This window comes from Callithrix jacchus, chromosome 16 (assembly GCF_049354715.1).
Source record: "Callithrix jacchus isolate 240 chromosome 16, calJac240_pri, whole genome shotgun sequence".
NCBI classification, from domain to species: domain Eukaryota; kingdom Metazoa; phylum Chordata; class Mammalia; order Primates; family Cebidae; genus Callithrix; species Callithrix jacchus.
The window spans coordinates 29,175,062-29,200,188 of record NC_133517.1 but is presented as its reverse complement, the minus strand read 5'-3'; the positions used below and the strand labels follow the sequence as shown (position 1 = coordinate 29,200,188).

The following is a 25,127-nucleotide window of genomic DNA, read 5'->3' as shown; positions in this document are numbered from 1 at the left end:
ATAATTTTAAGTATGTTCACACTTATAATGTGCCAGTAAATGGATCAGCTTGGAGTAGTCTCCTGACTTTCAGCATTGTCCTCACTTCCTTATATGGCGTATGCATCAAGGGTGTATAGTTCCTTATACTCAGTGGAAGCAGAGAAAAATATCTATGATGGTTTGCCTTGGTTTTATTTAAAGTAAATAAAACAATCACTTTGTCTCAGTTGATTCTCTTAATCACTCTGTAATGTAGCATTCATTTCTGCTTTACAGATGAAGTCCTTTATATTTAAGAAAACTATCCAAGATCCTGTAGCAGAGTCAGCTTTCAAATCCAGTTGTCATGTCTGACTCCAGTGCCCATTTGACACTGGTTAATTGTGGACTTCTGGATTTTAAGATTCACTGTATAGGGTTATCCTGTTAACATGTACAACTGCCCTGATAATATCTTTGTGTTTACATTCTGTTTTTTAAGTGTAATTCTCTATAAGACGAGACTTCAAACAGAGCTTTCCAATCTTGGAGATCAAATGTTCTGGACACAGTTTTTACAAGACTGTCCTTATTGGTATATAGAATGATAGAAGATTTGCTGTCCAAGGAATAACTTAATTGTCAAGGGTGCTGGTAGTTCATTTCAGTCAGAGCAAGAAACCAAGTCCCCCCACCCCCACTTTTTTTTTTGAGACAGGGTCTCACTCTGTGTCCCAGGCTGGAGTGCAGTGGCATCATGATCTCTGCTGACTACAACCTCTGCGTCCTGGTTCAAACGATTCCCCCATGTCATCTCCAGAGTAGCTGGGACTAGTCATGTGCCACCACACCCAGCTAATTTTAGTATTTTTTGGCAGAGATGGGGTTTTACTATGTTGCCCAGGCTGGTCTTGAACTTCTGACCTCAAATGATCTGCCTGCCTTGGCCTCCCAAAATTGTTTTTTTGTTTGTTTGTTTGTTTTTGAGACAGGGTCTGACTCCTGTTGCCCAGGCTAGAGTGCAGTGGTACTGTCTCGGCTCACTGCAGCCTTGATTTTCTGGTCTTAGGTGACCCTCCCAGCTCTGGAACTACAGGCACAATACCACCATGCCCAACTAATTTTTTGTATTTTTTGTAGAGACAGGGTTTTGCCATATTTTGCAGGCAGTCTCAAACTCCTGGGCTGAAGTGATCTGCCTACCTCATGCTCGAATTACAGGTGAGAGCCACTGCGCCCAGCCCCAAACCATTCTTGATGTATGCAGAATTCCATCACTATCTAAATGGATTTGTGTATCTGCTTCTTTGTCTGTGGAATCTATATCAACAATAATTTTCTTGGAACTCAAAGACATTCTTAGAGTCAAATTAAACAGAAATAAAGACAGTATGCCACTGGAAACATCTTCATGAACTGGGCATACTACTTCTAGTGCTGGACTCAGAGCTCCTCTCTTTACCTTTTCATTGGCATCTCAATCTTAGACTTATAAATTAAGTGGATTTGTCTTTTCTCATCAGTCCTTCTTCATTCCCTTTATAATTTATTTAATTTTTATTTTTCAGGATACAAGTAGAAATTGAAACCAGCATTTTATCAAAAGCTAAAAGTTTCCTTTTGCTCTTTCTTTTCCCTTCATTTAACCATTGCAACAGTGAAGTTCTCAAGTCTTTTTCCTCTTACTCTTTCCCTAAGCTGTTCTTCTACTTCTAGGTGTTCAATTCCATCTTTATGTAGATGATTCCCAAATACTCTATGTTCTATGCTGCCTATTACACATCTCCACTTACTGTTTCACAGGTGCATCAAATTTTAGCCCAAATTCATCATGTTCTCTTCTAAACCTCTTTCTTCTGCAGCATTCTTTATCTCAGTGACTGGCACTAACATCTAGCTGCAGAAACTGCTGGAGATCATTTTTAACTACTACTTCTTTTTTTTTTTTTGGAGATGGAGTTTTGCTTGTTGCCCAGCCTGGAGTACCATGGCGCAATCTTGGCTCACGGCAGCTTCTGCCTCCTGGGTTCAAGCAATTCTCATGCCTCAGCTTCCTGAGTAACTAGGCACCCACCACCATGCCGGGCTAATTTTGTATTTTTAGTAGAGACAGGATTTCATCATGTTGGCCAGGCTGGTCTCGAACTCCTGACCTTAGTTGATCCACTCGCCTTGGCCTCCCAAAGTGCTAGGATTAAAATAACATAGTAAAACTGTAAGGTAGGAAATGATCATGCAAAACTAATGATAGTGGTTGCCTAGGGAAGGTTGCATGAGGATGTGATGGAAGGGGAGCATACAGAGAGCTTCAAACCTTATTGAGAAATGTTATTTTTCTTAAAAAGTGGCATTTTTTTAGTTCCTTTAAACAACTTTATTGAGGTCTAATTGACATAGAGTGACTTGGAATGTTTAAAGTGCACTGTTTGATGTGTTTTCATATTTGTTTACATGTGTAAAATCGTGACCACAATCAAGATAATGAACCCATCTGTTGCTCCCAGTAGTTTCCTTATGCCCCTTTGTAATCGTCTACCTTCATTTGCCAAGATAACACTCTTATTTTTGTTGGCTTCTTTACCCCAGCATAATTATTTTGAGATTCATCCTTATTGTTGCATGTGTGAATTGGTGGTTCTTTGTTTTGCAGGTAATAATTCATTGTATTGGTATACCACCACTTGATTATTCGTTCACCTGTCAGTGGATATTTGGGGTGTTTCTAATTTTTAGTTGTTAAAAATTAGAAACTCATAAAACAGCGATGAACATTTGTATATATATCTTAATAGCATATGCTTTCATTTCTATGGGTAAGTCCTTCGAAGTGGTATGGCTTGGTCATTTAGTAGGTATATAGTCAACTTTAGTTTTTTGAAGTTGTAGCATCTGTGCTCTTTTACATTCTCATCAGCAGAGTATGAGAACTCCAGTTGTTTTACATCCTTGCTAACACAGTGTAGTCAGTTTTTACAATTTCAGATATTCACCTACATGGGTATTGATATCTCATTTTGGTTTTAATTTACATTTCCTCTGTGGCTGATGATATTGAGAATTTTTTATGTGGTTAGTGTCACATGAGGCCAAATGAAGTGTTTATTATTTATTTATTTTTATTATTTTATATATATATATTTTTTATTGCCTTTTAGGTTCTGGGGTACACGTAAAGAACATGCAGGATTGTTGCATAGGTACATACATGGCAATGTGGTTTGCCGCTTCCATCCCCATCACCTATATCTGGCATTTCTCCCCATGTTATCCCTCCCCAACTTCCCACCCACCACTGTCCCTCCCCTAGTTCCCCCTGACAGACCCGCAGTGTGTGATGCTCCCTTCGCTGTGTCCATGTGTTCTCATTGTTCAACACCTGCCTATGAGTGAGAACATGCATGTTTTTCTGTTCTTGTGTCAGTTTGCTGAGAATGATGGTTTCCAGATTCATCCATGTCCCTACAAAGGACACGAACGCATTTTTTTATGACTGCATATATTCCATGGTGTATATGTGCCACATTTTCCCTGTCCAGTCTATCACCAATGGGCATTTGGGTTGGTTCCAAGTCTTTGCTATTGTAAACAGTGCCGTAGTGAACATATGTGTGCATGTGTCTTTATAATAGAACAATTTATAATCCTTTGGATATATACCCAGTAATGGCATTGCTGGGTCAAATGGAATTCCTATTTCTAGGTCCTTGAGGAATGTCCACACTGTCTTCCACAATGGTTGAACTAATTTACACTCCTACCAACAGTGTGAAAGTGTTCCTATTTCTCATCTTCTCCAGCATCTGTTGTCTCCAGATTTTTTAATGATTGCCATTCTAACTGACGTGAGGTGGTATCTCAGCGTAGTTTTGATTTGCATTTCTCTAATGACCAGTGATGATCAGCATTTTTCCCTATGTTTGTTGGCCTCATATATGTTGTCTTTTGTAAAGTGTCTGTTCATATATTTTGCCCACTTTTGAATGGGTTTGTTTTTTTTTTTCTTGTAAATCTGTTTTAGTTCTTTGTAGATTTTGGATGTAAGTCCTTTGTCAGATGGGTAGATTGCAAAATTTTTTTCCTATTCAGTTGGTTGCTAGTTCACTCTAATGATTGTTTCTTTTGCCTTACAGAAGCTCTGGAGTTTAATTGGGTCCCATTTGTCTATTTTGGCTTTTGTTGCCAATGCTTTTGGTGTTTTAGTCATGAAGTCCTTGCCTATGCCTGTGTCCTGAATGGTTTTGCCTAGGTTTTCTTCTAAGGTTTTTATGTGTTAGGTCTTATGTATAAGTCTTTAATCTATCGGGAGGTAATTTTAGTGTAAGGTATCAGGAAGGGGGCCAATTTCTGCTTTCTGCACATGGCTAGCCAGTTTTCCCAACACCGTTTATTAAACAGGGAATCCTTTCCCCATTGCTTGCTTTTGTCAGGTTTGTCAAAGATCAGATGATTGTACATGTGTGGCATTGCCTCCGAGGCCTCTGTTCTGTTCCATTGGTCTATATCTCTGTTTTAGTACCAGTACCATGCTGTTTTGATTACTGTAGCTTTGTAGTATAGTTTGAAGTCAGGTAATGTGATGCCTCCAGCTTTGTTCTTTTTGCTTAAAATTGACTTGGCGATGCGGTCTCTCTTTTGGTTCCATATGAAGTTTAAGGTGGTTTTTTCCAGTTTTGTGAAGAAGGTCATTGGTAGCTTGATAGGGATAGTTGTTGAATCTATAAATTACTTTGGGCAGTATGGCCATTTTCACGATATTGATTCTTCCTAACCATGATCATGGAATGTTTCTCCATCTGTTTGTGTCCTCTCTTATTTTGTTGAGCAGTGGTTTGTAGTTCTCCTTGAAGAGGTCCTTTACATCCTTTGTTATTTGTATTCCTAGGTATTTTATTCTCTTTGTAGCAATTGTGAATGGCAGTTCATTCTTGATTTGGCTCTCTTTAAGTCTGTTATTGGTGTATAGGAATGCTTGTGATTTTTGCACATTGATTTTGTATCCTGAGACTTTGCTGAAGTTGCTTATCAGTTTAAGGAGATTTTGGACTGAGATGATAGGGTCTTCTAAATATACAATCATGTCGTCTGCAAATAGAGACAATTTGACTTCCTCCTTTCCTAATTGAATACCCTTTATTTCTTTTCTTGCCTGATTGCTTTGGCTAGAACTTCCGATACTATATTGAGTAGGAGTGGTGAGAGAGGGCATTCTTGTCTAGTACCAGATTTCAGAGGGAATGCTTCCAGTTTTTGCCTATTCAGTATGATATTGGCTGTTTGTTTGTTATAAATAGCTTTTATTATTTTGAGATACATTCCATCGATACCTAGTTTGTTGAGAGTTTTTGGCATGAAGGGCTGTTGAATTTTGTCGAAGGCCTTCTCTATATCTATTGAGATAATCATGTGGTTTTTGTCTTTGGTTCTGTTTATGTGGTGAATGACATTTATAGACTTGCGTATGTTGAACCAGCTTTGCATCCCTGGGATGAAGCCTACTTGATCGTGGTGGATAAGGTTTTTGATATGCTGTTGCGATCAGTTTGCCAGTATTTTATTGAAGATTTTTACATCTATATTCATCATGGATATTGGGTTGAAGTTTTCTCTTCTTGTTGAGTCTCTGCCGGGTTTTGGTATCAGGATGATGTTGGTCTCATAAAATGATTTGGAGAGGATTCCCTCTTTTTGGATTGTTTGGAATAGTTTCAGAAGGAGTGGTACCAGCTCCTCTTTGTATGTCTGGTAGAATTTGGCTGTGAATCAGTCTGGACCTGGGCTTTTTTTTGGTTGGTAAGCTATTAATGGCTGTCTCAACTTCAGCCCTTGTTATTAGTCTATTCAGCATTTCGACTTCTTGGTTTACGCTTGGGAGGGTGTAAGTCCAGGAATTTATCCATTGCTTCCAGGTTTACTGATTTACATGCATAGAGTTGTTTGTAGTAATCTCTGATGTTGGTTTGTATTTCTGTGGAATCTGTGGTGATATCCCCTTTATCATTTTTTATTGTATCTATTTGATTCTTCACTCTTTTCTTTTTTATTAATCTGGCTAGTGGTCTGTCTGTTTTGTTGATCTTTTCAAAAAACCAGCTCCTGGATTTATTGATTTTTTTTGAAGGGTTTTTTGTGTCTCTATATCCTTCAGTTCTGCCCTGATCTTAGTTACTTCTTGTCTTCTGCTAGCTTTTGAGTTTTTTTGATCTTGCTCCTCTAGCTCTTTCAATTTTGACGACAGGGTGTCGATTTTAGATCTTTCCTTGCTTCTCATGTGGGCACTTATTGCTATATATTTTCCTCGAGACACTGCTTTAAATGTGTCCCAGAGATTCTGGTATGTTGTATCTTCATTCTCATTGGTTTCGAGGAACATCTTTATTTCTGCCTTCATTTCATTGTTTATCCAGTCAACATCCAAGAGTCAGTTATTAGTTTCCATGAAGTTGTGTGGTTCTGAGTTATTTTCTGAATTCTCAATTCCAAGTTGATTGCACTGTGGTCTGAGAGACTGTTTGTTATGATTCCCGTTCTTTTGCATTTGCTGAGGAGTGATTTACTTCCAATTATGTGGTCAATTTTTGAGTAGGTGGGATGTGGTGCTGAGAAGAATGTATATTCTGTGGATTTGGGGTGGAGAGTTTTGTAAATGTCTATTAGGTTCTCTTGGTCCAGGTCTGAGTTCAAGTCCTGGATATCCTTGTTAATTTTCTGTCTCATTGATGTGTCTAATATTGACAGTGGAGTGTTAAAGTCTCCCACTATTATTGTGTGGGAGTCTAAGTCTCTTCGTAGGTCATTAAAAACTTGTTTTATTTATCTGGGTGCTCCTGTATTGGGTACATATCTATTTAGGATCGTTAACTCTTCTTGTTGCATTTATCCTTTTACCATTATGTAATGCTCTTCTTTGTCTCTTTTGATCTTTGTGGTTTAAAGTCTATTTTATCAGAGACTAGGATTGCAACTCCTGCTTTTTTTGCTCTTCATTTGCTTGGTAACTCTTCCTGCATCCCTTTATGTTGAGCCTTTGTGTTTCCTTGCATGTGAGATGGGTTTCCTAGATATAGCACACCATGGGTTTTGACTTTTTGTCCAGTTTGCCATTCTGTGTCTTTTGATTGGGACGTTTAGCCCATTTAAATTTAAGGTTAATATTGTTATGTGTGAATTTGATCCTGCCATTTTGATGGTAGCTAGTTGTTTTGCCCATTAGTTGACGCAGTTTCTTCATTGTGTCAGTGTTCTTTAACATTTGGTACGTTTTTGGAGTGGCTGGTATTGGTTGTTCCTTTCTATGTTTAGTGCTTCTTTCAGGAGCTCTTGTAAAGCAGGCCTGGTGGTGCTGAAATCTCTGAGCAATTGCTTGTTTGTAAAGGATTTTATTTCTCCTTGGCTTATGAAGCTCAGTTTGGGTGGATATGAAATTCTAGGTTGAAAGTTCTTTTCTTTAAGGATGTTAAATATCGGCCCCCACTTTCTTCTGGCTTGTAGGGTTTCTGCTGAGAGATCTGTTTTAAGTCTGATGGGCTTCCCTTTGTGGGTAACCCAACCTTTCTACCCTTAGTATTTTCTCCTTCATTTCAACCCTGGTGAATCTGATGATTATGTGCCCATGGGGTTGCTCTTTTTGAGGAACATCTTTGTGGTGTGGTATTCTCTGTATTTCCTGGATTTGAATGTTGGCCTGCCTTGCTAGGTTGGGGAAGTTCTCCTGGATAATATCCTGAAGAATGTTTTCCAGCGTGGATTCATTCTTTCCGTCACATTCAGGCACACCTATCAAATGTAGATTAGATCTTTTCAGATAATCCCATATTTCTTGGAGGCTTTGTTCATTTCTTTTTACTCTTTTTTTCTCTAATCTTGCCTTCTCATTTTATTTCATCGAGTTGATCTTCAATCTCTGATATCCTTTATTCTGCTTGGTTGATTTGGCTATTGAAACTTGTGTATGCTTTGCAAAGTTCTCGTGTTTTTTAGCTCCATCAATTCATTTATATTCCTGTCTGAGCTGTTTATTCTTGTTAGCATTTTGTCAGACTTTTTTCAGTGCTCTTAGTTTCTTTGCATTGGGTTAGAACATGATATTTTAGCTCAGACCCACCTTCTGAAGCCTGTTTCTGTTAATTGATCAGACTCATTCTCCATCCAGCCTTGTTCCCTTGCTGGTGAGGAGTTGTGATCCCTTGGAGGAGGAGAGGCATTCTGGTTTTGGATATTTTCATCCTTTTGCGCTGGTTTCTTCTCATCTTTGTGGATTTATCTACGTGGTCTTTGTGGTTGGTGACTTTCAGATGGGGTCTCTGAGTTGACATCCTTTTCGTTGCTGATGAAGTTATTTCTTTCTGTTTTTTAGTTTTTCTTTCTAACAGGCACCTCTGCTGTAGTACTGCTGGAGGTCCACTCCAGACCCTGCTTGCCTGGGGAGCACCTGCAGCGGCTACAGAACAGTAAGGATTGCTGCCAGTTTCTTCTTCTGTTATCTTTGTCCTAGAAAGATACCGCCAGATGTCAGCCTGAGTTATCCTTTATGAGGAGTCTGTTTGTTTATATGGGGGTTGGGGAGCTGCTTGAGGAGATAGTCTGTCCCTTATACGAGATCAAGTGCTGAGTTGTGAGCTCTTGTTGTTCTGTTCAGAGCTCCTAGGCAGGTACATTTATGTGTGCTTCAGTGGAACTCATAACTGCCTTTTTTTCCCAGGAGCTCTGCCCCGAGAAGGTGGGGCTTTATTTATAAGTTCCTGTCAGTCTGCTGCCTTTTTTCAGAGATGCCCTGCCCAGCAAGGAGGTAGCCTAGTCACAGTCTGGCAGCAGAGGCATTGCTGAGCTGCCATGGGCTCTGCCCAGCTGCTGTGTGAACTTCCCTGCAGTTTTGTTTATAGGGGTATAGTTAGAACTGCCTTGGTAATGGCAGTCTGTGTCAGTAATGGCGGACTGTCTCTGTAAGGGTGGATTGCCTTGGTAATGGCGGACTGCATCAGTAATGGTGAATTGCCTTGGTATTGGCAGACTTCCTCAGTAATGTTGGACTACCTTAGTGATGGCGGACTGCCTTGGTAGTGGTGGACTGCCTCAGTAATGGCAGACATGCTTCCTCCCACAGAGCTGGATGTCCTGGCTCCAGCTGTGCTTGCTGTGAAACTCAGTCCAGAGTGTTTCAGATTGCTGGTCTTTGTGAGTGTGGGACCAGCTGAGCCAGATCACCTGGCTCCCTGTTTCAGCCCCGTTTTTTCCGTTGAACAAGCGACTCTGTCTCCCAGGCGTTCCAGTTGTCAGTTGAAATGGCTCCTGGATTTGTGTGAGTTTTTGTTAGGAGACCTGCTGCACCGGCTAAAACAGCTGCGTTGGAGACTCGTGTCACTTTTCCGCCCGGGAATCTCCTGGTCTGTTTTCAGTAAAAATTCATTTAGAAATGCAGTGATCACTCACCCTCTGTTTTTGCTGGGAACTGCACTCCAGAGCTGAGATCATGCAATACAGTGAGACTCTGTCTCAGAACAAAAAAAAGAAAAAAGCCTACTGGGATTCTGAGGAGAATTGATATCTTATTGTTGAGTCTTCTGATCCATGAACATGATGTATTGACTGTTTAGATCTTAATTTCAGCAGTATTTTGTAGTTTTAGCAGGCTTTACATAAAATGTATCATACTATATATATTGTGTGCTTGCCTGTTTTACTCACCATTATCTTTCTGAAATTCATCTTGATGCGTGCAGCAATAATCAATTCATTTTCACTGCTGTATACCATTCCATTGATGAACATGCTGTAATTTTTTCTTTTATTGATGAATATTCTAGATCTTTTTTCTATTTCAAATAATGCGTCTGTGGATATTCCTATACATATGAGCTTGTGCACATGAGTTACTTTTCTAGGGAATATATGTGCCTAGGAATAGGCTGCTGGGGGTAGGATGTACCACCTCAGGCTTCACTGGATATTGCTAGCTTGTTTTCCCATTTATAGTACTGCCAGTATTCTATAAAAGTTTCTGTAACTCCCAGTTGGAGCTGTTAGACTTCTTAAATTTTGCTAAATTGTTGGATGTGAAATAGTAACTCACTAAGGTTTTTAATATGTATTTTCTGTGTTGTAGAGGTTAATTATTTTATATGCTAATTTTTCCTTATGTGAAGCATATGTTTATCTCTTTTGCCATTTCCCTTTTATATTCTCTTTTTCTTAATGCTTTTTAGGAGTTTTAAAAAATATTTTGGATACTAGATATATCTTTTTAAAATTATATTTGTTTCAGTGGGTGCTGTGGCTTATGCCTTTAATCCCAGAACTTTGGGAGGCCAAGGCAGATGGATCACGTGAGGTCAGGAATTCAAGATCAGCCGGGTAACATGATGAAACCTCTTCTCTACTAAAAATATAAAAATCAGCCAGGCATGGTGGTGTCCGCCTATAGTCCCCTCTACTTGGGAGGCTGAGGCACGAGAACTGCTTGAATCTGGGAAGCAGAGGTTGTGGTGAGCTGAAATTGCACCGCTGCACTCCAGCCTGGGTGACAGAGCAAAACTCAGTCTCAAAAAATAATAAAAATAAAAGTAAAAGTAAATAAATAAAATAAAATGGTGAAACTCTGTCTCAAATAATAAAATAAGATAAAATAAAAATGAAGTGTTGCAAATATCTACTCCCAGTTCATGGTTGGTCTTTTTTTTTGTGGGGTTGCGGGGGAAACAGAGTCTTTCTCTGTCACCAGACTGGAGTGCAGTGGCACAATCTCTGCTCGCTGCAACCTCTGCATCCCGGGTTAAAGTGATTCCCCTGCCTCAGCCTCCCGAGTAGCTGAGACTACAGGTGTGCGCCACAATGCCCAGCTAACTTTTTATATTTTAGTAGAGATGGGGTTTCACCCTGTTGGCCAGGATGGTCTTGATCTCCTGACCTCGTGATCCGCCCTCCTCGGCCTCCCAAAGTGTTGCGATTACATGGGTGAACCACCGCACCCGGCCCCTTACGTTCTTTTTGATGTTTCTTGATGAACAGAAATTGTGAAGCACCTCTGGTATACTGAAGCATTTGCCCAATTTTAAAAGCATAGTTGACCCAGCTTGCCATTGATACCTCTGAGCCCCAAATCCCACAGACATCTTGGTAACAGGTCTATTTTATGATTTTTCCTTTATAAATACTCATAAATGACTCATTTGTCTTTTCTAGTCACAGTTTTGGGTATGGTGGTGGAGAGGAGGAGCACCATTTCTTTAAGGATTGAATAACAAGTTTCACAAGCATATTTTAAAACATTGTCTTAAATTAATTTTTAGGCTGGACCAGAATATGGCCAAGGGATGAACCCTATTAGCCGCCTGGCACAAATTCAACAGGCCAAAAAGGAAAAGGAGCCAGATTATGTTTTGCTTTCTGAAAGAGGAATGCCTCGACGTCGAGAATTTGTGATGCAGGTATTTCTAACCTTTTAAAACTATTGAAAAGATTTAGAAATCCCAGGATGGAAATGACATATGGGCAGACTAGGACTTAATAGCAGAAAGTAAAACTGTGTTTCCAGTTAAAGCATTCCTTCAGTCCAGGCTCACCTACTGACTTGGTGGAAACATTTGAGTGCCAAGGACATGTTACAATAAATAGATAACGTGAGTTTTCCAAGGGACTGTGAGTTCACACAGGTTATTTACCATGGAGTTTATCATATAATGCCTATCTCTTAACTTTTTGTGTTACATTTTGTAGCCAGAGTCTATTAACTACTGGGAATTGGAGACACATGGAATTAGAAACAAAATTTAGAAGGATGGATGTAGTAGATGGATCATGACCAAAAGCCTGAGCTTGTGGGCTGTCAGGAAAGTTAGAAAAAGACAGCAAGCTGGCTAGCTAACCATAGTGGGGGCTGAGGCATTCAGAATTGCTGAGATCTGACTGCTGCATTGTGTGGCCAAGAAAATTGAGGAACGGCTGCTAGTGTATTGACAGATGGGCTGGGAATGAGGTAGAATGTCTACAATGCTCTCCTTTTCAACTCCTACCTATTCATCTTCACTTGCCAGCTCAAACCCTAGTCTTAAGAAATTTTTCTTTTACTTTTTATTATAATTTCAAACATATCCATAGGTGGGGAGAGAATAGTAATGGACCATTAATATGCCTATCACCCAAACCAACAGTTATTAAGATTTTTGCCAAACTTGATTCAGCTATGAATTTTTCTCTCCTCCCTCACATTCTTCCTTTCTTTCTTCTTTTTCTGAAGTATTTAGAAGATAATTTCTAACCACATGCCATTTCAGCCTTACATATTCAGTGTATATTTCTAAGAAATATGAGAGCTTTTCTTACATTAGACTTGATTCATTAGAATCATCTAATACCCAGTCTGTATTTAAATTATTATTTTCCCCAAACTGTTTTTTAATTTTTTGTTTTATTTTATTTGTTGGTGTGGCAACAGGGTCTTTTCAGCCAGGCTGGAGTATAGTGGCATGATCATGGCTCACTGCAACCTTGATTTCCTGGGCTCAAGAAATCCTCCCTTTTTAGCCTCCTGAATAGCTTAGGACTATAAGGCATACACCACCATGACCAACTAATTAAATTTTGTTTTATTGCTGCTGTTTATAGAGACAGGGTGTTACTATGTAACCCAGGCTAGTCTTGAACTCCTGGCTTCAAGTGATCCTTCTGCTTCAACCTCTCAAAGTGTTAGGATTACAGGTGTGAGCCACCGTGTCTAGTCTCAAACTGTTTTTTAAATAATTGGTTAGTCAAAGAAACTTGTTAGTCAAATCCAAGGATCTCACATTTTATGTAATTTAGATAAAATCAACAGATATTAAGTGCTGACCATGTGGTAGACATTTTGGCACTCAAATACAGTATTGATTAACTTTCAATGTATAGCTAAGTTATGACTTCCCTCCCAATTTATAATTTCAGTGTTTCTTTATCTTACAGTACTCAAGACAGTAGTTTGTAAATAGTAGGACCTTAATAAACATTTGATAGATATTTCCTGCCTGCCTGCCTGCCTGTATGGCTTTTTTGAAGATGTAAACTTATAATGTAGTCATAGATAAGCCACTCCTGGGAACCCAGATATCCAAAATGAGGGGAATTCTCTGGTTAGTAAACACATTATTGTCAAGATGTTATTAGGATCCAGCACATGATTGTTTTATTATTTTTGCTGGTAAAATAAGTTCACTATTTTTCTCCTTAACATTCTTAGCTTTGAAGAATTCTGGAACATATACTTTGAATGACAAAACTTGAAGAAAAAAAATCACCTAAATTTTAGACATATATTGGGAATATAAACTGGCTTTGGCTTTATTAAACAAATCCTTTTCTACAGAGTATATTGAGTACCCCTTTTGAAAGAGGAATTTAGCGTATCTTAGGCTAGCTTCCATTTTATGGGTATTCATAAACATTCTAGTCAAATGGGGACATTTGGCTGTGCTTTTAAATGTTTTCGCACTGAATTCATATTGTTTTTTCCCCTTCTGGAAGCCCCAGTGGATTCATTACAGTATTGCAGCAATTTTATCAAAGTTAAAGGCTTTTGTATAAACTACTTAGGCAATGTTATCATTTGTTATAATTGAATGTAGAAGCAAAGTATCTAGAGATGAGATGTTCATTTTTATCTGTTACCAAAGAAAAAGTCTGTATATTATAAAATGGATGCAGTTACTTGTGTTGATTGCTAGATAAACAAAAGAAAATCTCTCATGACATTATTTGGGTATTTTATTCCAAAGCAGATTTCTTAAAGATTTTCATTTTTTTGGTGAGGAGTATTTTTAATCTTTCCAGCAGAAAATAATGATAACTAAACAAATTCCTTATCAGCACACTGTGTTATATGATACTTTTCAGCCTGTGATTAAGATCCCCAGGTTGTTAAGATATAAATAAAAATTAAATTTTTGGTAAATCCTATTTCAGAACTTTTCAGTGTCTTAGGTTTTTGAGGATTTGATTTATGTAAATGAGCTGTTTAAAGATAAACATTTGGCAGTCTTAAATTTACCGCATAGTAAAATAATTAAACTTCTTTATAGACAGAAATTAACATTTAAATATAGAGGCCTTATTTACAATAGTTATAAAATTTGTGACCTTTCAAGGAAGATGACTTGTGAAATTTATATACTTACTTAACTTTTATAATAAAGTGACATTTTGAGTGACCATTGTATTTATTAGCAGGGAATGAAAGTCCTTTGGCAATGTGGTCTTATTATATTAACAATTTACTTTGGGATAACTCCTTCAAACTACTGAACCATGCGATCATTAAAATTTGCATGAGGCGAGGGCTGAGTAAATGGGAAAATGAATCTGGAAAGCACTTGTTTTAGAAAAAGTAAGTCCTGAAGGTATCAGAATAAGCCAGATGGAAATCTAGCAGACAGAGAGACAAGGTGATTACAGGGATGGGAACAGCATTACAGCTGATAAGTCCAAGAGCAGGAGCCTGGAGCCGGAGGGCATCAGGCCTTGCTAGATAATTAAGATTTAGGGGTGAAGTAGCAGAAAAATTGAGAGTGAGTAAGATATGAAAGCATGTAAAAACAGATTTAAAATGGTTTTACAGTTATTTACTGCTCAGAGATCTTTGGCTTCTATTTACTTTGGCATGCCTTTTGACCTTCAGAGCAGTAGAGGAAGCTTCTGACATAACTGACCTAATCTTTTCACTAACAAGGATTCCAGCAACAACATATAGAGACTGATGAAGCTGGGGAAATGAACCAAGCATTGGAAAAAATAACAGGTAGCAGAGGTAGCTCTAGTCAGGGATTTGAGTAGATTATCCATAGGGCCTTCCGTGTTGAGGCAGACACTGATATGGCAGGTGGTATGCATTCGTCTAGCTCTAAGGACCTTGTCTGACTCTACTAGATTTGTCCTTCTCAAAGTGAGGTTCAAAGACTAATTCTGATTTGTCACAATGTGGTAATTTCCAGTTTTAGAAGAAAAGGCAATGAAATATTTCAAAAATATTTCACAGGTTTGAACTATACAACTTGTGATAGCTGTTACAGAAATTCTGTAATGACTAAATTTTCAGTGTTTCATGTGCTATATGAACTGTCATTTGGTTTGTCTTTACTGAAACTGTTAAAAGAGAGTGGAGTTCCTTTTTCATGTCATTTGCACATAGTTTATGTTTAAGTTTGTGTTTTGTTACCATTTTGTTGTATATTCTACCAGTTCCTTAAAATTGGGTGATTCACTGAAGCTTAAAAGTAGTAATGGAAATAATAACACAAACAAAACTCTAAATAAGGATGTGAGAATAAATGAGAAACAGTTCCCAAGTGTGGATACCAAATGAGAATCTGTGTGTTCTGGGACAGATGAAACAGCCAATGTTAGGACTTTACACAAGAGACAGAAAAGTATGGCTAGGTGTATCACTCTGTATAGCTGAAATCTGAATTTTGTTGTCATTGTGAAGTTTAGTAAAGTGGCATGAAGCTGTTATTGAAACTTTCTAATTTTTTTTTAAACAAAATGACATCTGGTAAAACAATTCAACTTTTCAGATATGGATTGCCCATTCACTTTTCTTGCTCATTTTTCTGGTCGCTTTTTTAAAAACCGATATATGGGAACCTCCAATATATTCTGGATGCAAGTCCTTTGCTGTTATATGGCATTTTAAATACCTTGCCTTGCATTGTGACTTTCCTTTTTAAATAGTACTTTTAGAAGAACAGGAGTAATTTTTAATGCAGTCAAATTTAAATTTTTCTTTATATTGACTTTATAATAAGTATAAATATCAGACAAGTGCCCCCCACCTTTTCTTCCTCAAAAGGATCTTGGTTATTCTTAGCACTTCACATTTCGATGTAAATTTTGGAATCATCTTGTTCAAGTCTTGTAAAAAGATGTATAGAATTTTCATTGAGTTTAATTAATTGAGTTTAGGTCAATTTGAAGAAAACTGGTATCATTACATTAGTATTGTCTTCAATCTGTGAGCATGGCATACCACTCAATTTATTAGGTTTTTCTTAAAGTTTCTCAACAAGGCTTTGTTTTCTATGTAGGTTTGCACCTAGGTATTTGATTTTCATTTAAGATAAATGGTATCCTTTAATATTTTTCATCTTCTACTTGAATGTTGATAGAACGTAGAAATGCAGTTCTCTTTTTCATACTGAGCTTGTTACAATCGAATCCTTATAATTCATCTGTGGAGTTTCTTAGATTCCTTATATATGAAATCATATCTATAAATAATGAGTTCTTTTCCCTTCTGATTCTTTTTAACTTTTTCTTGCCTTCTTTCTCTGTCTAGGATTTTCGTAAACTGTTAAACAGTAGAAATAATAGCAAACATCCTTGTTTTGTTTCTAATTTCAGTTTCATTCATTAAGTATAATGTTTCCTGAGGTTTGCTGTAGGTTTTTGTAAAATGACCTTTATCATATTAAGAAAGTTTTCTTCTTTTCCTAATTTGCAAATAGTTTTCATTATGAATTTCAAATATTAAGCCAACCTTGCATTCCTGCAGTAAACCCAACTTTGTCATGAATCTTTTTCTTTTTGTTGTTGTAGCAACACTTGTCTATTGAGTCTCTTCAGGAACTATTTAATACAAATCTTTGTAAACTTGAATGTTTATATAATGTTGCCATGTGAACAGTATTTTAAATAGCACCAATATGAACTTCAGCCTTTCAGTTTATTAATTGAAATGTAAGAATGCTAAAATGGAGTCATAATCAACATGAACTCTGTTAAATGTAAATTTTATTTTTCTGCTTATATGAATATAAATTCAGTGTTTAAAAATCAAATAACATAAATGTAAATGGAAATAAAAATCCTATAAAATTCTACCATCCTGAGATAAATCCTCCATCAATATTTTAAGGACAATTTTTTTCATATTTTTCTCTATGTACATATATAACATTATATAAATGTTATCTTAGTTGCCATTTTTTAGTCTGAGCTTTATATTTTCAAATGCTGGAGAGTAGAATTGCTTTATGATGTAAGGAGTTCCTGTTTACCAAAACAATTACCATTAATTTATTTCTTTAATCTTGTCAGGTGAAGGTAGGCAATGAAGTTGCTACAGGAACAGGACCTAATAAAAAGATAGCCAAAAAAAATGCTGCAGAAGCAATGCTATTACAGCTTGGTTATAAAGCATCCACTAATCTTCAGGATCAACTTGATAAGGTAAGAGTTACGTTTACATGTATGTATTCTATCTGTCATAATATCAAAGTGATTAATAAATTTTGATCTTAATTGATATTAAACTAGATGTCAGTTTTAACTTTTCTAAGGCAACGAAAGATAGATGATCCAAGCACAAAATAACATCTAGTTACAGAGTAAGATGAGATATTAATGAGGATTTATAATCTTATGATTAGAAAATACAGAAAGTTTGTTTTATGGCTGTACATATTTTATATAATACCAGTTTAACATTTTTAACTTGTTGACTTGTTGTTTTTGCCATACAGACACAGTCTTAATTTGTGCCTTTTAAGAACACAGGTTATTAGCCTTTTTTTGGGGAATACAGCTGAAAACACTGGAAATAAAAATTTTGACATCCCTTTAGGGCAGGAACTATATTGGACAGACACTCTATAAACTAATTTTTCTATTTACTTTAAATTTAAAGGTGAACTCATGGGGTGTTTATTTTTTGCCAAGACCTATGCTCATGGTCCCCTATTTTTTCTGCAGCAGTTAATGACATCATTAACACCTACATCTGTTACAAGGGAAGCAGAGAACCCTGAATTCAGAACTTGGCAGTTAACTTGGTAGAAACTGGCTTATTTTCATTTTATATTAAGTATCATTTTGTTATTTGTGGATGTGTAGACATTATTTCTATCAAACACTTTATTTATATGAACATTCACAAAACAGACTTACTAATTACTTTTATCAAAAGTAATATGCTTTAGACCAGGCCATTTTCTCATGTAAGAATTCCATTTCAGAGATATTTTTAGTTTCTACTGGAACACATTTTAGAATTTTAGAGTTAGAAACAAAATTATCTTGTAAAAACACTTAGATGTACTTTTTTGTTTTCTAGGCAATTCTTTTGAATGATTTTAAGACCTTTGTCTGTGTGGTTCTGTTTTTGTAACCTGGCTGGTCAACACTTTTTCTTCTTTTAAAAGTATTTGTAACATGAAACCTAACATGTGTTCCAGTTTCTGTAGTCCTTATATTGTATATATGTTGTTTTAACTTAGCACATTTATATTGACTTAAAACTGGTGAGTTATCTATAAAAACATGTCAAAATAAATCTCCTCACAGACACTTTTATTTGTAAATTAAGTGAAAGCAAACAGAACAAAAACCAGCATTAGTTAATTTCATTAATTTGAAAAACATTTTTTGCATACCCACTGTATAAGTGGGGGTTCTCCAAAACAGAACCATCAACGTGTGTGTGTTTGCGTGTGTATGTGTGTATGTGTATGTATGTGTATGTGTATCTGTATCTGTGTGACTGTGAATATACATTAAGGAATTGGCCCATGTGATTGTGGTGGCTTGGCTAGTGTAAAATCTGATGAGGGAAGCTGACAGGATAGAGACTCAGGAAAAAGTTGGGCATTTCATTCCAAAAAACAGTCTACTGGAGAATTCCCACTTGCTCAGGAAGGTCAGCATCTTGTTCTGTTTAGGACTTCAGCTGAGATGAGGACTACCCACCTTGTGGAGGGTGATCTGCTTTAGTCAGAGTTCACCACTTTAAATGTAAATCTCACTCCAAAACACTCTTGCAGAAACTCCCAGAATAATGTTTGACCAAGTATCTGGGCACTGTGACCCAGACAAATTGACATATAAAATTAATCATCAAACTCACTAAATGCCAGACACTTAAAATGACTGAAGATAATAAGATAACCAAAACTTGGTCTCTGCACTCAAGGAGCTGATCTTTAAGTGCAGGAGGGAGTGTGGAATTAACCATATAACAAAATATAGTATCCCAGCGCCTAGAGAGCATGAGGATGAACCTGGAAAGTTAGGAAAAAATGAGGTCACGGTTACCATGCAAAGTAGAAAGTTTGAAGAATCACTCATTTAAGATTTGAGCATGAATGTGAATTGATCTGGTTGGCATTCTTCAAAAGATAGTTCTGTTAAGTACTGTGGAGCATGGATTTGAGCAGAGCAAAACCAAAGGCAGGAAGGCCAGTCAGGAGGCAAGGGGAGTTGTTTAGGTAAGAGATATTGAGGGTCTGAACTGTGACAGTGAAGGCAGAGAGGAGGAAGGGAAAGACTCCGGAGATATTTTAGAAATATAATAGGTGAGATTTGAGTAGCAGAAAAGATGCATGAAAGGTATAGGAAAAAAGAGAGGAGGAAAGACTACCTGCAAAAAAGGAATAGAGAATGACTAAGTACTAGGAGGTAGTCAGATGCTGCAGAGAGATCAAATAAGAGAAGGACTGAATATATTGGTTTATCAATAAGAAGACTTGTTGAGTGTGGCAAAAGCAGTTTTTAAGACCAGCAAAACAGAATTTTTTTGTTTGTTTTCTTTTGAGAAAGAGTCTAATTCTGTCACTCAGGCTGGAGTGCAATGGCGTGATCTCGGCTCATTGCAACCTCCGCCTCCTGGGTTCAAGCAGTTCTCCCACCTCAGCCTCCCGAGTAGCTGGGATTACAGGTGTGCACAACCATGCCTGGCTGATTTTTTGTATTTTTAGTAAAGCTAGAGTTTCACCATATTAGCCAGGTTGGTCTTGCTCTCCTGACCTCAAATGATCCACCTGCCTTGGTCTCCCAAGGCGTGAGCTACCACACCTGGTCAATATTTCTTAATTATTTGGTAGAAGTTATCAGTGAAGGCTTTTGGGCTTAGAATTTTCTCTTTGGAAAGACTTTTTTAACTACAAACTTAGACTTTAAAAATAAGTAGGATTACTTAGGTTACCTGCTTCTGCTTGAATTGAACTTTGGTAGTTTGAGTCTTTAAAATAATTGGTTTATTTATCTAAGTTGCTGAATTTACTAGTATAAAATTGTTTCTAACATTCCCTTTTTCTTTTAATGGTGGCAGAATCTGTAAATAACATTCCCTTACTCTTCTAGTAGTGGCAGAATCTGTAATAATACTCACTTTCGTTTCTGATATTGATCATTTATTTCTTTTCTCTTTCTTCTGTTCAGTTTTGCTAGGGGTTTTATAGAATTTTGAGTCTTTTCAAACAATTAGGTTTTAGTTATGTTGATTTTTCTCTATTTTCAGTTTTTTGATTTCTGCTGTTTTATCCATTTTATCTTTCACTTGTTTTTGTTTTTAATTTTTTGTTCTTTTGTAATTTTGAAGCTTAGGGTATACATCTGAGCTTTCTTTTTTCTAATACAAGCATTTAATGCTGTGAATTTTTCTTTAAGCACTGATTTAGCTCTGTTCTACAAATTTTGACAAGATGAGTTTTTCTTCTCTTATTTTTTACATCTGGGACACATGCTATATGGATTTTTACTTTCATTCAATTTAAAATATGTTCTAATTTCCCTCTTGATTTCTTCTTTCAGGCTCTATATCTGTTACGATTTTCTGTCTACGTGGGCACAGCCCAAGTGTTAAAGTCAATTGTCTCCAACTATAAATTTGGATTTGTCTACCTCTTTCAGTTTTATTAGTTTTTGTTTTATGCATTTTGAAGTTTTGTTGTTATATACATATACAGTTAGTGGTGATGTGTCTTTTTGATGACTTCACCACCTTATTATTGCATATTTCTCTTTACTCCTTGTTCTGAAATCTGCTTTGTTTGATATTAATATAGCTACTCCAGTTTTATTTTGACTGGTGTTTGCATGGAATATTTTTTTTTCCTGTGTTTTACTTTTAGCCTATCTTTAAATTGGCTTCTTTTAGAAAGCATATAATTGGGTCTTCCTCTTTAAAATTTAATTTGACAAACTTTGCCCTTTAGTTAGGGTGATTAGACCATTTGCACTTACTGAAGTTATTGAGGCTCATCATTGTGTTAATTGCCTTTTTTTTTCACTTACTCTGTTTACTTTTTTTTCTCTTTGACGTCTAATGTGGTCACATATGTTATCTCTCTAACTTTCTCTGACCTCCTGTTGTGGTTATACATTTTACTTTTCTATATTTTTTAAACCCTACAATTCGTTGTTACTAATTTTGCTTTATATAGTCAGTTGTCTTTTTAAGTGATTAAAATTGGGGAAAATATATTTTATCTTTACTCTCATTTTTATTATTCTCAATATTCTTCATTTATTTGTGTAGATTCAAATTTCTTTCTGGTATCATGCCCCTCCATTGCTTGAAGGTCTTCCTTTAATATTACTTATTTTAGCAGATTTGTAGGATGTGCATTCTCTCAGCTTCTGTTTGCCAAACAAGTTTTTATTTCACCTTCATTTTTTTTTTCTTTATAGGTTTTGTTATGCATAAAGTGGGGTGGGGGTTCAGACCTTCTTGGCAGCTGCTTTCCTCATGGCAGTCAGGATACCGCTTCATCTCCTCTTTCTTCCTCTTGGTACAGATGTGTGTTTTCATCCTTTTCTAAAAGAACTTGAGGGCCTGCTTGTCCTTGGAGACGTTGAGCAGCTTCATAGTATGCCACTTCTCTGGGGTAAGCCACACACCTCCCAGATGATGTCTTACACACACTTTGTGTGCTTTTGTGAGGTATCCAGGGTGGCAGCCCTGCCTCAGCTTGCTCACATTCTTGTTCACGCTGGGCCCTGGTTGATACCCATGCCATGGGATAATGCAGAACTATGGCTGCTGCTCCTTAGTGACTACTGTAGCAGAAAATTTTACTTTTCTTTTCTTTCTTTCTGAGACGGAGTCTCACTCTGTCTCCCAGGCTGGAGTGCAGTGGCACAATCTTGGCTCACTGTAACCTCCGCCTCCTGCGTTCAGGCAATTCTCCTGCCTCAGCCTCCCAAGTAGCTAGGATTACAGGCACCCACCACTATGCCCAGCTAATTTTTTGTATTTTTAGTAGAGACAGGGTTTCATCATGTTGGCCAGGCTGGTCTCAAACTCCTGACCTTGTGATTCACCTGTCTTGGACTCCCAAAGTGCTGGGATTACAGGCATGAGACACTGTGGCTGGCCTCTTTTTCTTTTCTAAGCCTCCAATGAATTACCTTCATTTTTGGAAGTTATTTTTTTCTGGATATAGGTTTCTGGGTTTCTTGTTTCTTTTAGTACTTTAAAGATCTTGCTCCATTGTCTTCTGATAGGCATAATTTTCAGTGTAAAGTCTGTTGTAATTCTTACTTGCTTTTCCTTGTTGATGTATTTTTTTCACCTCTCTCAGCCTTCAAAATATTTTTTTTTTTTTTTCTTGAGACGGAGTTTCGCTCTTGTTACCCAGGCTGGAGTGCAAGGGTGCGATCTCGGCTCACCGCAACCTCCGCCTCCTGGGTTCAGGCAATTCTCCTGCCTCAGCCTCCTGAGTAGCTGGGATTACAGGCACACGCCACCATGCCCAGCTGATTTTTTGTATCTTTAGTAGAGACGGGGTTTCACCATGTTGACCAGGATGGTCTCAATATCTTGACCCGCCTCAGCCTCCCAAAGCAAAATATTTTTTTCTTTGTTTCCCAACAATTTGGCTGTGATGTATCTAAGTTTGATTCTTTTGTTTCTTCCTTTCTTCTCTTCCCCTGCATTCTTTCCCCACCCTTCTTCCTATTTTTCTTCCTTCTCCTTTTCCTTCTCCTTTTCTTCTTCTCCACCTCTTCCTCTTCCTTCCTTCTCTTCCTACTTCCTTCTCCTCTTTTTTCCATCTCCTCTTCCTCCTTCCCTATTCTCTCTTCTTCCCTGTTCCTCCTCCTCCTTCCTTCTCCCTCTTCCTCCTCCTTCTTCCCTCCCTTCTCCTTTTCCTTCTCTCTCTCTCTTTTTTAAGACAGAGTCTTGCTCTGTCACCCAGGCAGAGTACAGTGGTGCGATCTGGGCTCACTGCAACCTCCGCCTCCTGGGTTCAAGCAGTTGTCCTGCCTCCGCCTCCTGAGTAGCTGGGACTACTGGCACATACCACCACACCTGGCTAATTTTTTGTATTTTTAGTAGAATTGGGGTTTTACCATGTTAGCTAGGATGGTCTCAATCTCCTGACCTTGTGATCTGCCCACCTCTGCCTCCAAAAGTGCTGGGATTACAGTCTTGACCTACCATGCCCAGCCCTCCTCTTCTTTATCCTCCTCCTCTTCCTCTTCTTCCTCCTATTTCTCTTCCTTCCTCATCCTTCACATCGTCATCCTTCGATCCTCCTTATTTTGAATAGGGTTCTCTGCACATTTTGGATTTGTGATTTGATGGCTTTCAGTTATGTTGACAAGTTCTTAGCTATTAACTTTTAAAATATATTTTATTTTTTGTTTTCTCCCTCTTCTCCTTGGAGTTCCATTTATACATTCATTAGATCATTGGTATTGTCTTATAGTTCTAGGATTTTCAGTTTCTTTTTTCTCCACTCTTTTTTCTTTTTTAAACAGTTTGAATAATTTCTATTGATTTGTCTACAAGTTCAATGATATTTCTTCAGCTGTGTACAGTCTGAATTAATGCACTATTAATAAAGACATAAATGTTTTGATCACTAATATTTTTCCTTTAGTATTTCCTTTTGTATTTGTAGTTTCTATTTTTGTGCTGAAATTCCCCATATGTTCATGTATGTTGTCTGCTTTTTCCAGTAGGTCTTTCAACCTATCAGTCATAGGTGTTGTAAAATAACTTTCTGTAAGTTCTGGCACCAGGGTCATCCCAAGGCCGTGTTTTGTTGACTTGCTTAGTTTTGGCAGTAGTTTGTTTCTTCTTGCAGTTTTGGGTATCTCATAATTGTTGAACAAGTGTTGGACCTTGTGACAGAAAAATAGTAGAGGCTAAGTCAAATAGTATTTGTTGAGAAATCAGCATATGTCTCTCTCTATCAGATTTTTTGGATGGAAGGTTGCATCAGTTTAGTTAGTAACTGAATTCATTTTGGGTTTTGTTGTTGCCATAATCACTATTAACTACAAATTCCTTCAGCAGTGATATACTGTTACCTGCGCTTTGTGTAGGGTAAGGTTTTGAGAGGGGTTTTTCATAGCTTCTTTGTTGCACTGTCAGGTTAGAGGTCTCTTCTTTGCTGTGTTATGGCATGGGGGTTATCTCTCTTCATGCTGTAGTGGACTGCTGTTGTTTACTATTTAATCTTGGGATTGTGATGGGTGTCATAGTTCTTGACTTTTTTTGTCCAGCTTCATTTTCTGGCAGACTCTGTGGGTCTGGGTCTCAGAAGTAGATCTTTCTCAGCTTTTGGTCTCTTCTCTGTGGTAACCAAACTTTGTCTTGGATCTGTGGGCAGTTCGGGCATGAGAGGGTTTCCTGTACATTTCCCAGCATTTGAAGACTTCTGATTTATACTGGTGTAGTATCTTACTCTTAAAGTAGGTTTTCTATCTTTTTTCCCCAGGAGCATATAGCTTTTGAGCTTTTAATCCTTCTTCTGAAGCAGTGAGGCTTTACTGAGCTCTTAGGACAAGAGAATTTCCTGCCTTTGCCCCAAAGGCAGATAGGATTTGTTTCTACCCTTCCTCCAGTGGCTTAAACCTTTTGTTTTGTATTGGAGAAGACCCTAGAGAAGTGGCAAGGTTCTGAGCTTGTCCCTCAGTGCAGCTACTAACCAGCTGCATGCCTGCACCAAATTGGGCTGTCTTTTGTCTGCAGCTATACTCCTAGTTGTCCTCCAGAGAATCCAGGGCAGGACTATGGAAAAGCACTCCTGTCTGGAGCTCCTAGTTTTTCTAAACTATCATGCTAGCTCATACTCAGGCTTTAGGAATTTATTAACATTTCATCTACTTTCTTCTTACTTATATTTATGGCAGTCATCCCTGCCCTGCCAAAGCTGTAACAGTTTTGTGAGTTCTGTCTCTCCCAGAGGATTTGTTACTCTCCAGAATTCATTTTGCTTGTTTGTCTTGTAATCTCAGTCTCTGAAGGGTTCAAGAAAAGTTATGATTTTCTTTTCAGGTTGCCTCTTTGTCACTGTTATGTTTCTACATTCTAAGGAAAAGTGGAATACTCTCTTCACCTCTTTTTTTATATGCCACGCTTGCATCTTGAGTTTTTTTCATTAGGCTATCTTAGAGTTTTTCTTATATCTTGGAGTTCATTG

The 25,127-nt window shown here is 37.5% G+C and overlaps 1 protein-coding gene across 9 annotated transcripts in view; it reads left to right on the top strand.

Moving 5' to 3' along the window:
* The window catches only part of STAU2 (staufen double-stranded RNA binding protein 2), a 332,019-nt gene that overhangs the window by 144,155 nt on the left and 162,737 nt on the right, over positions 1-25,127 (top strand). For all 9 annotated transcript variants that reach the window (XM_035277251.3, XM_078352637.1, XM_078352636.1 and 6 more), the window contains 2 exons: positions 11,244-11,381; positions 17,017-17,148. In XM_035277251.3, the coding sequence (XP_035133142.3) occupies positions 11,244-11,381; positions 17,017-17,148 (270 nt within the window). The remainder of the gene's footprint in view (positions 1-11,243; positions 11,382-17,016; positions 17,149-25,127) is intronic.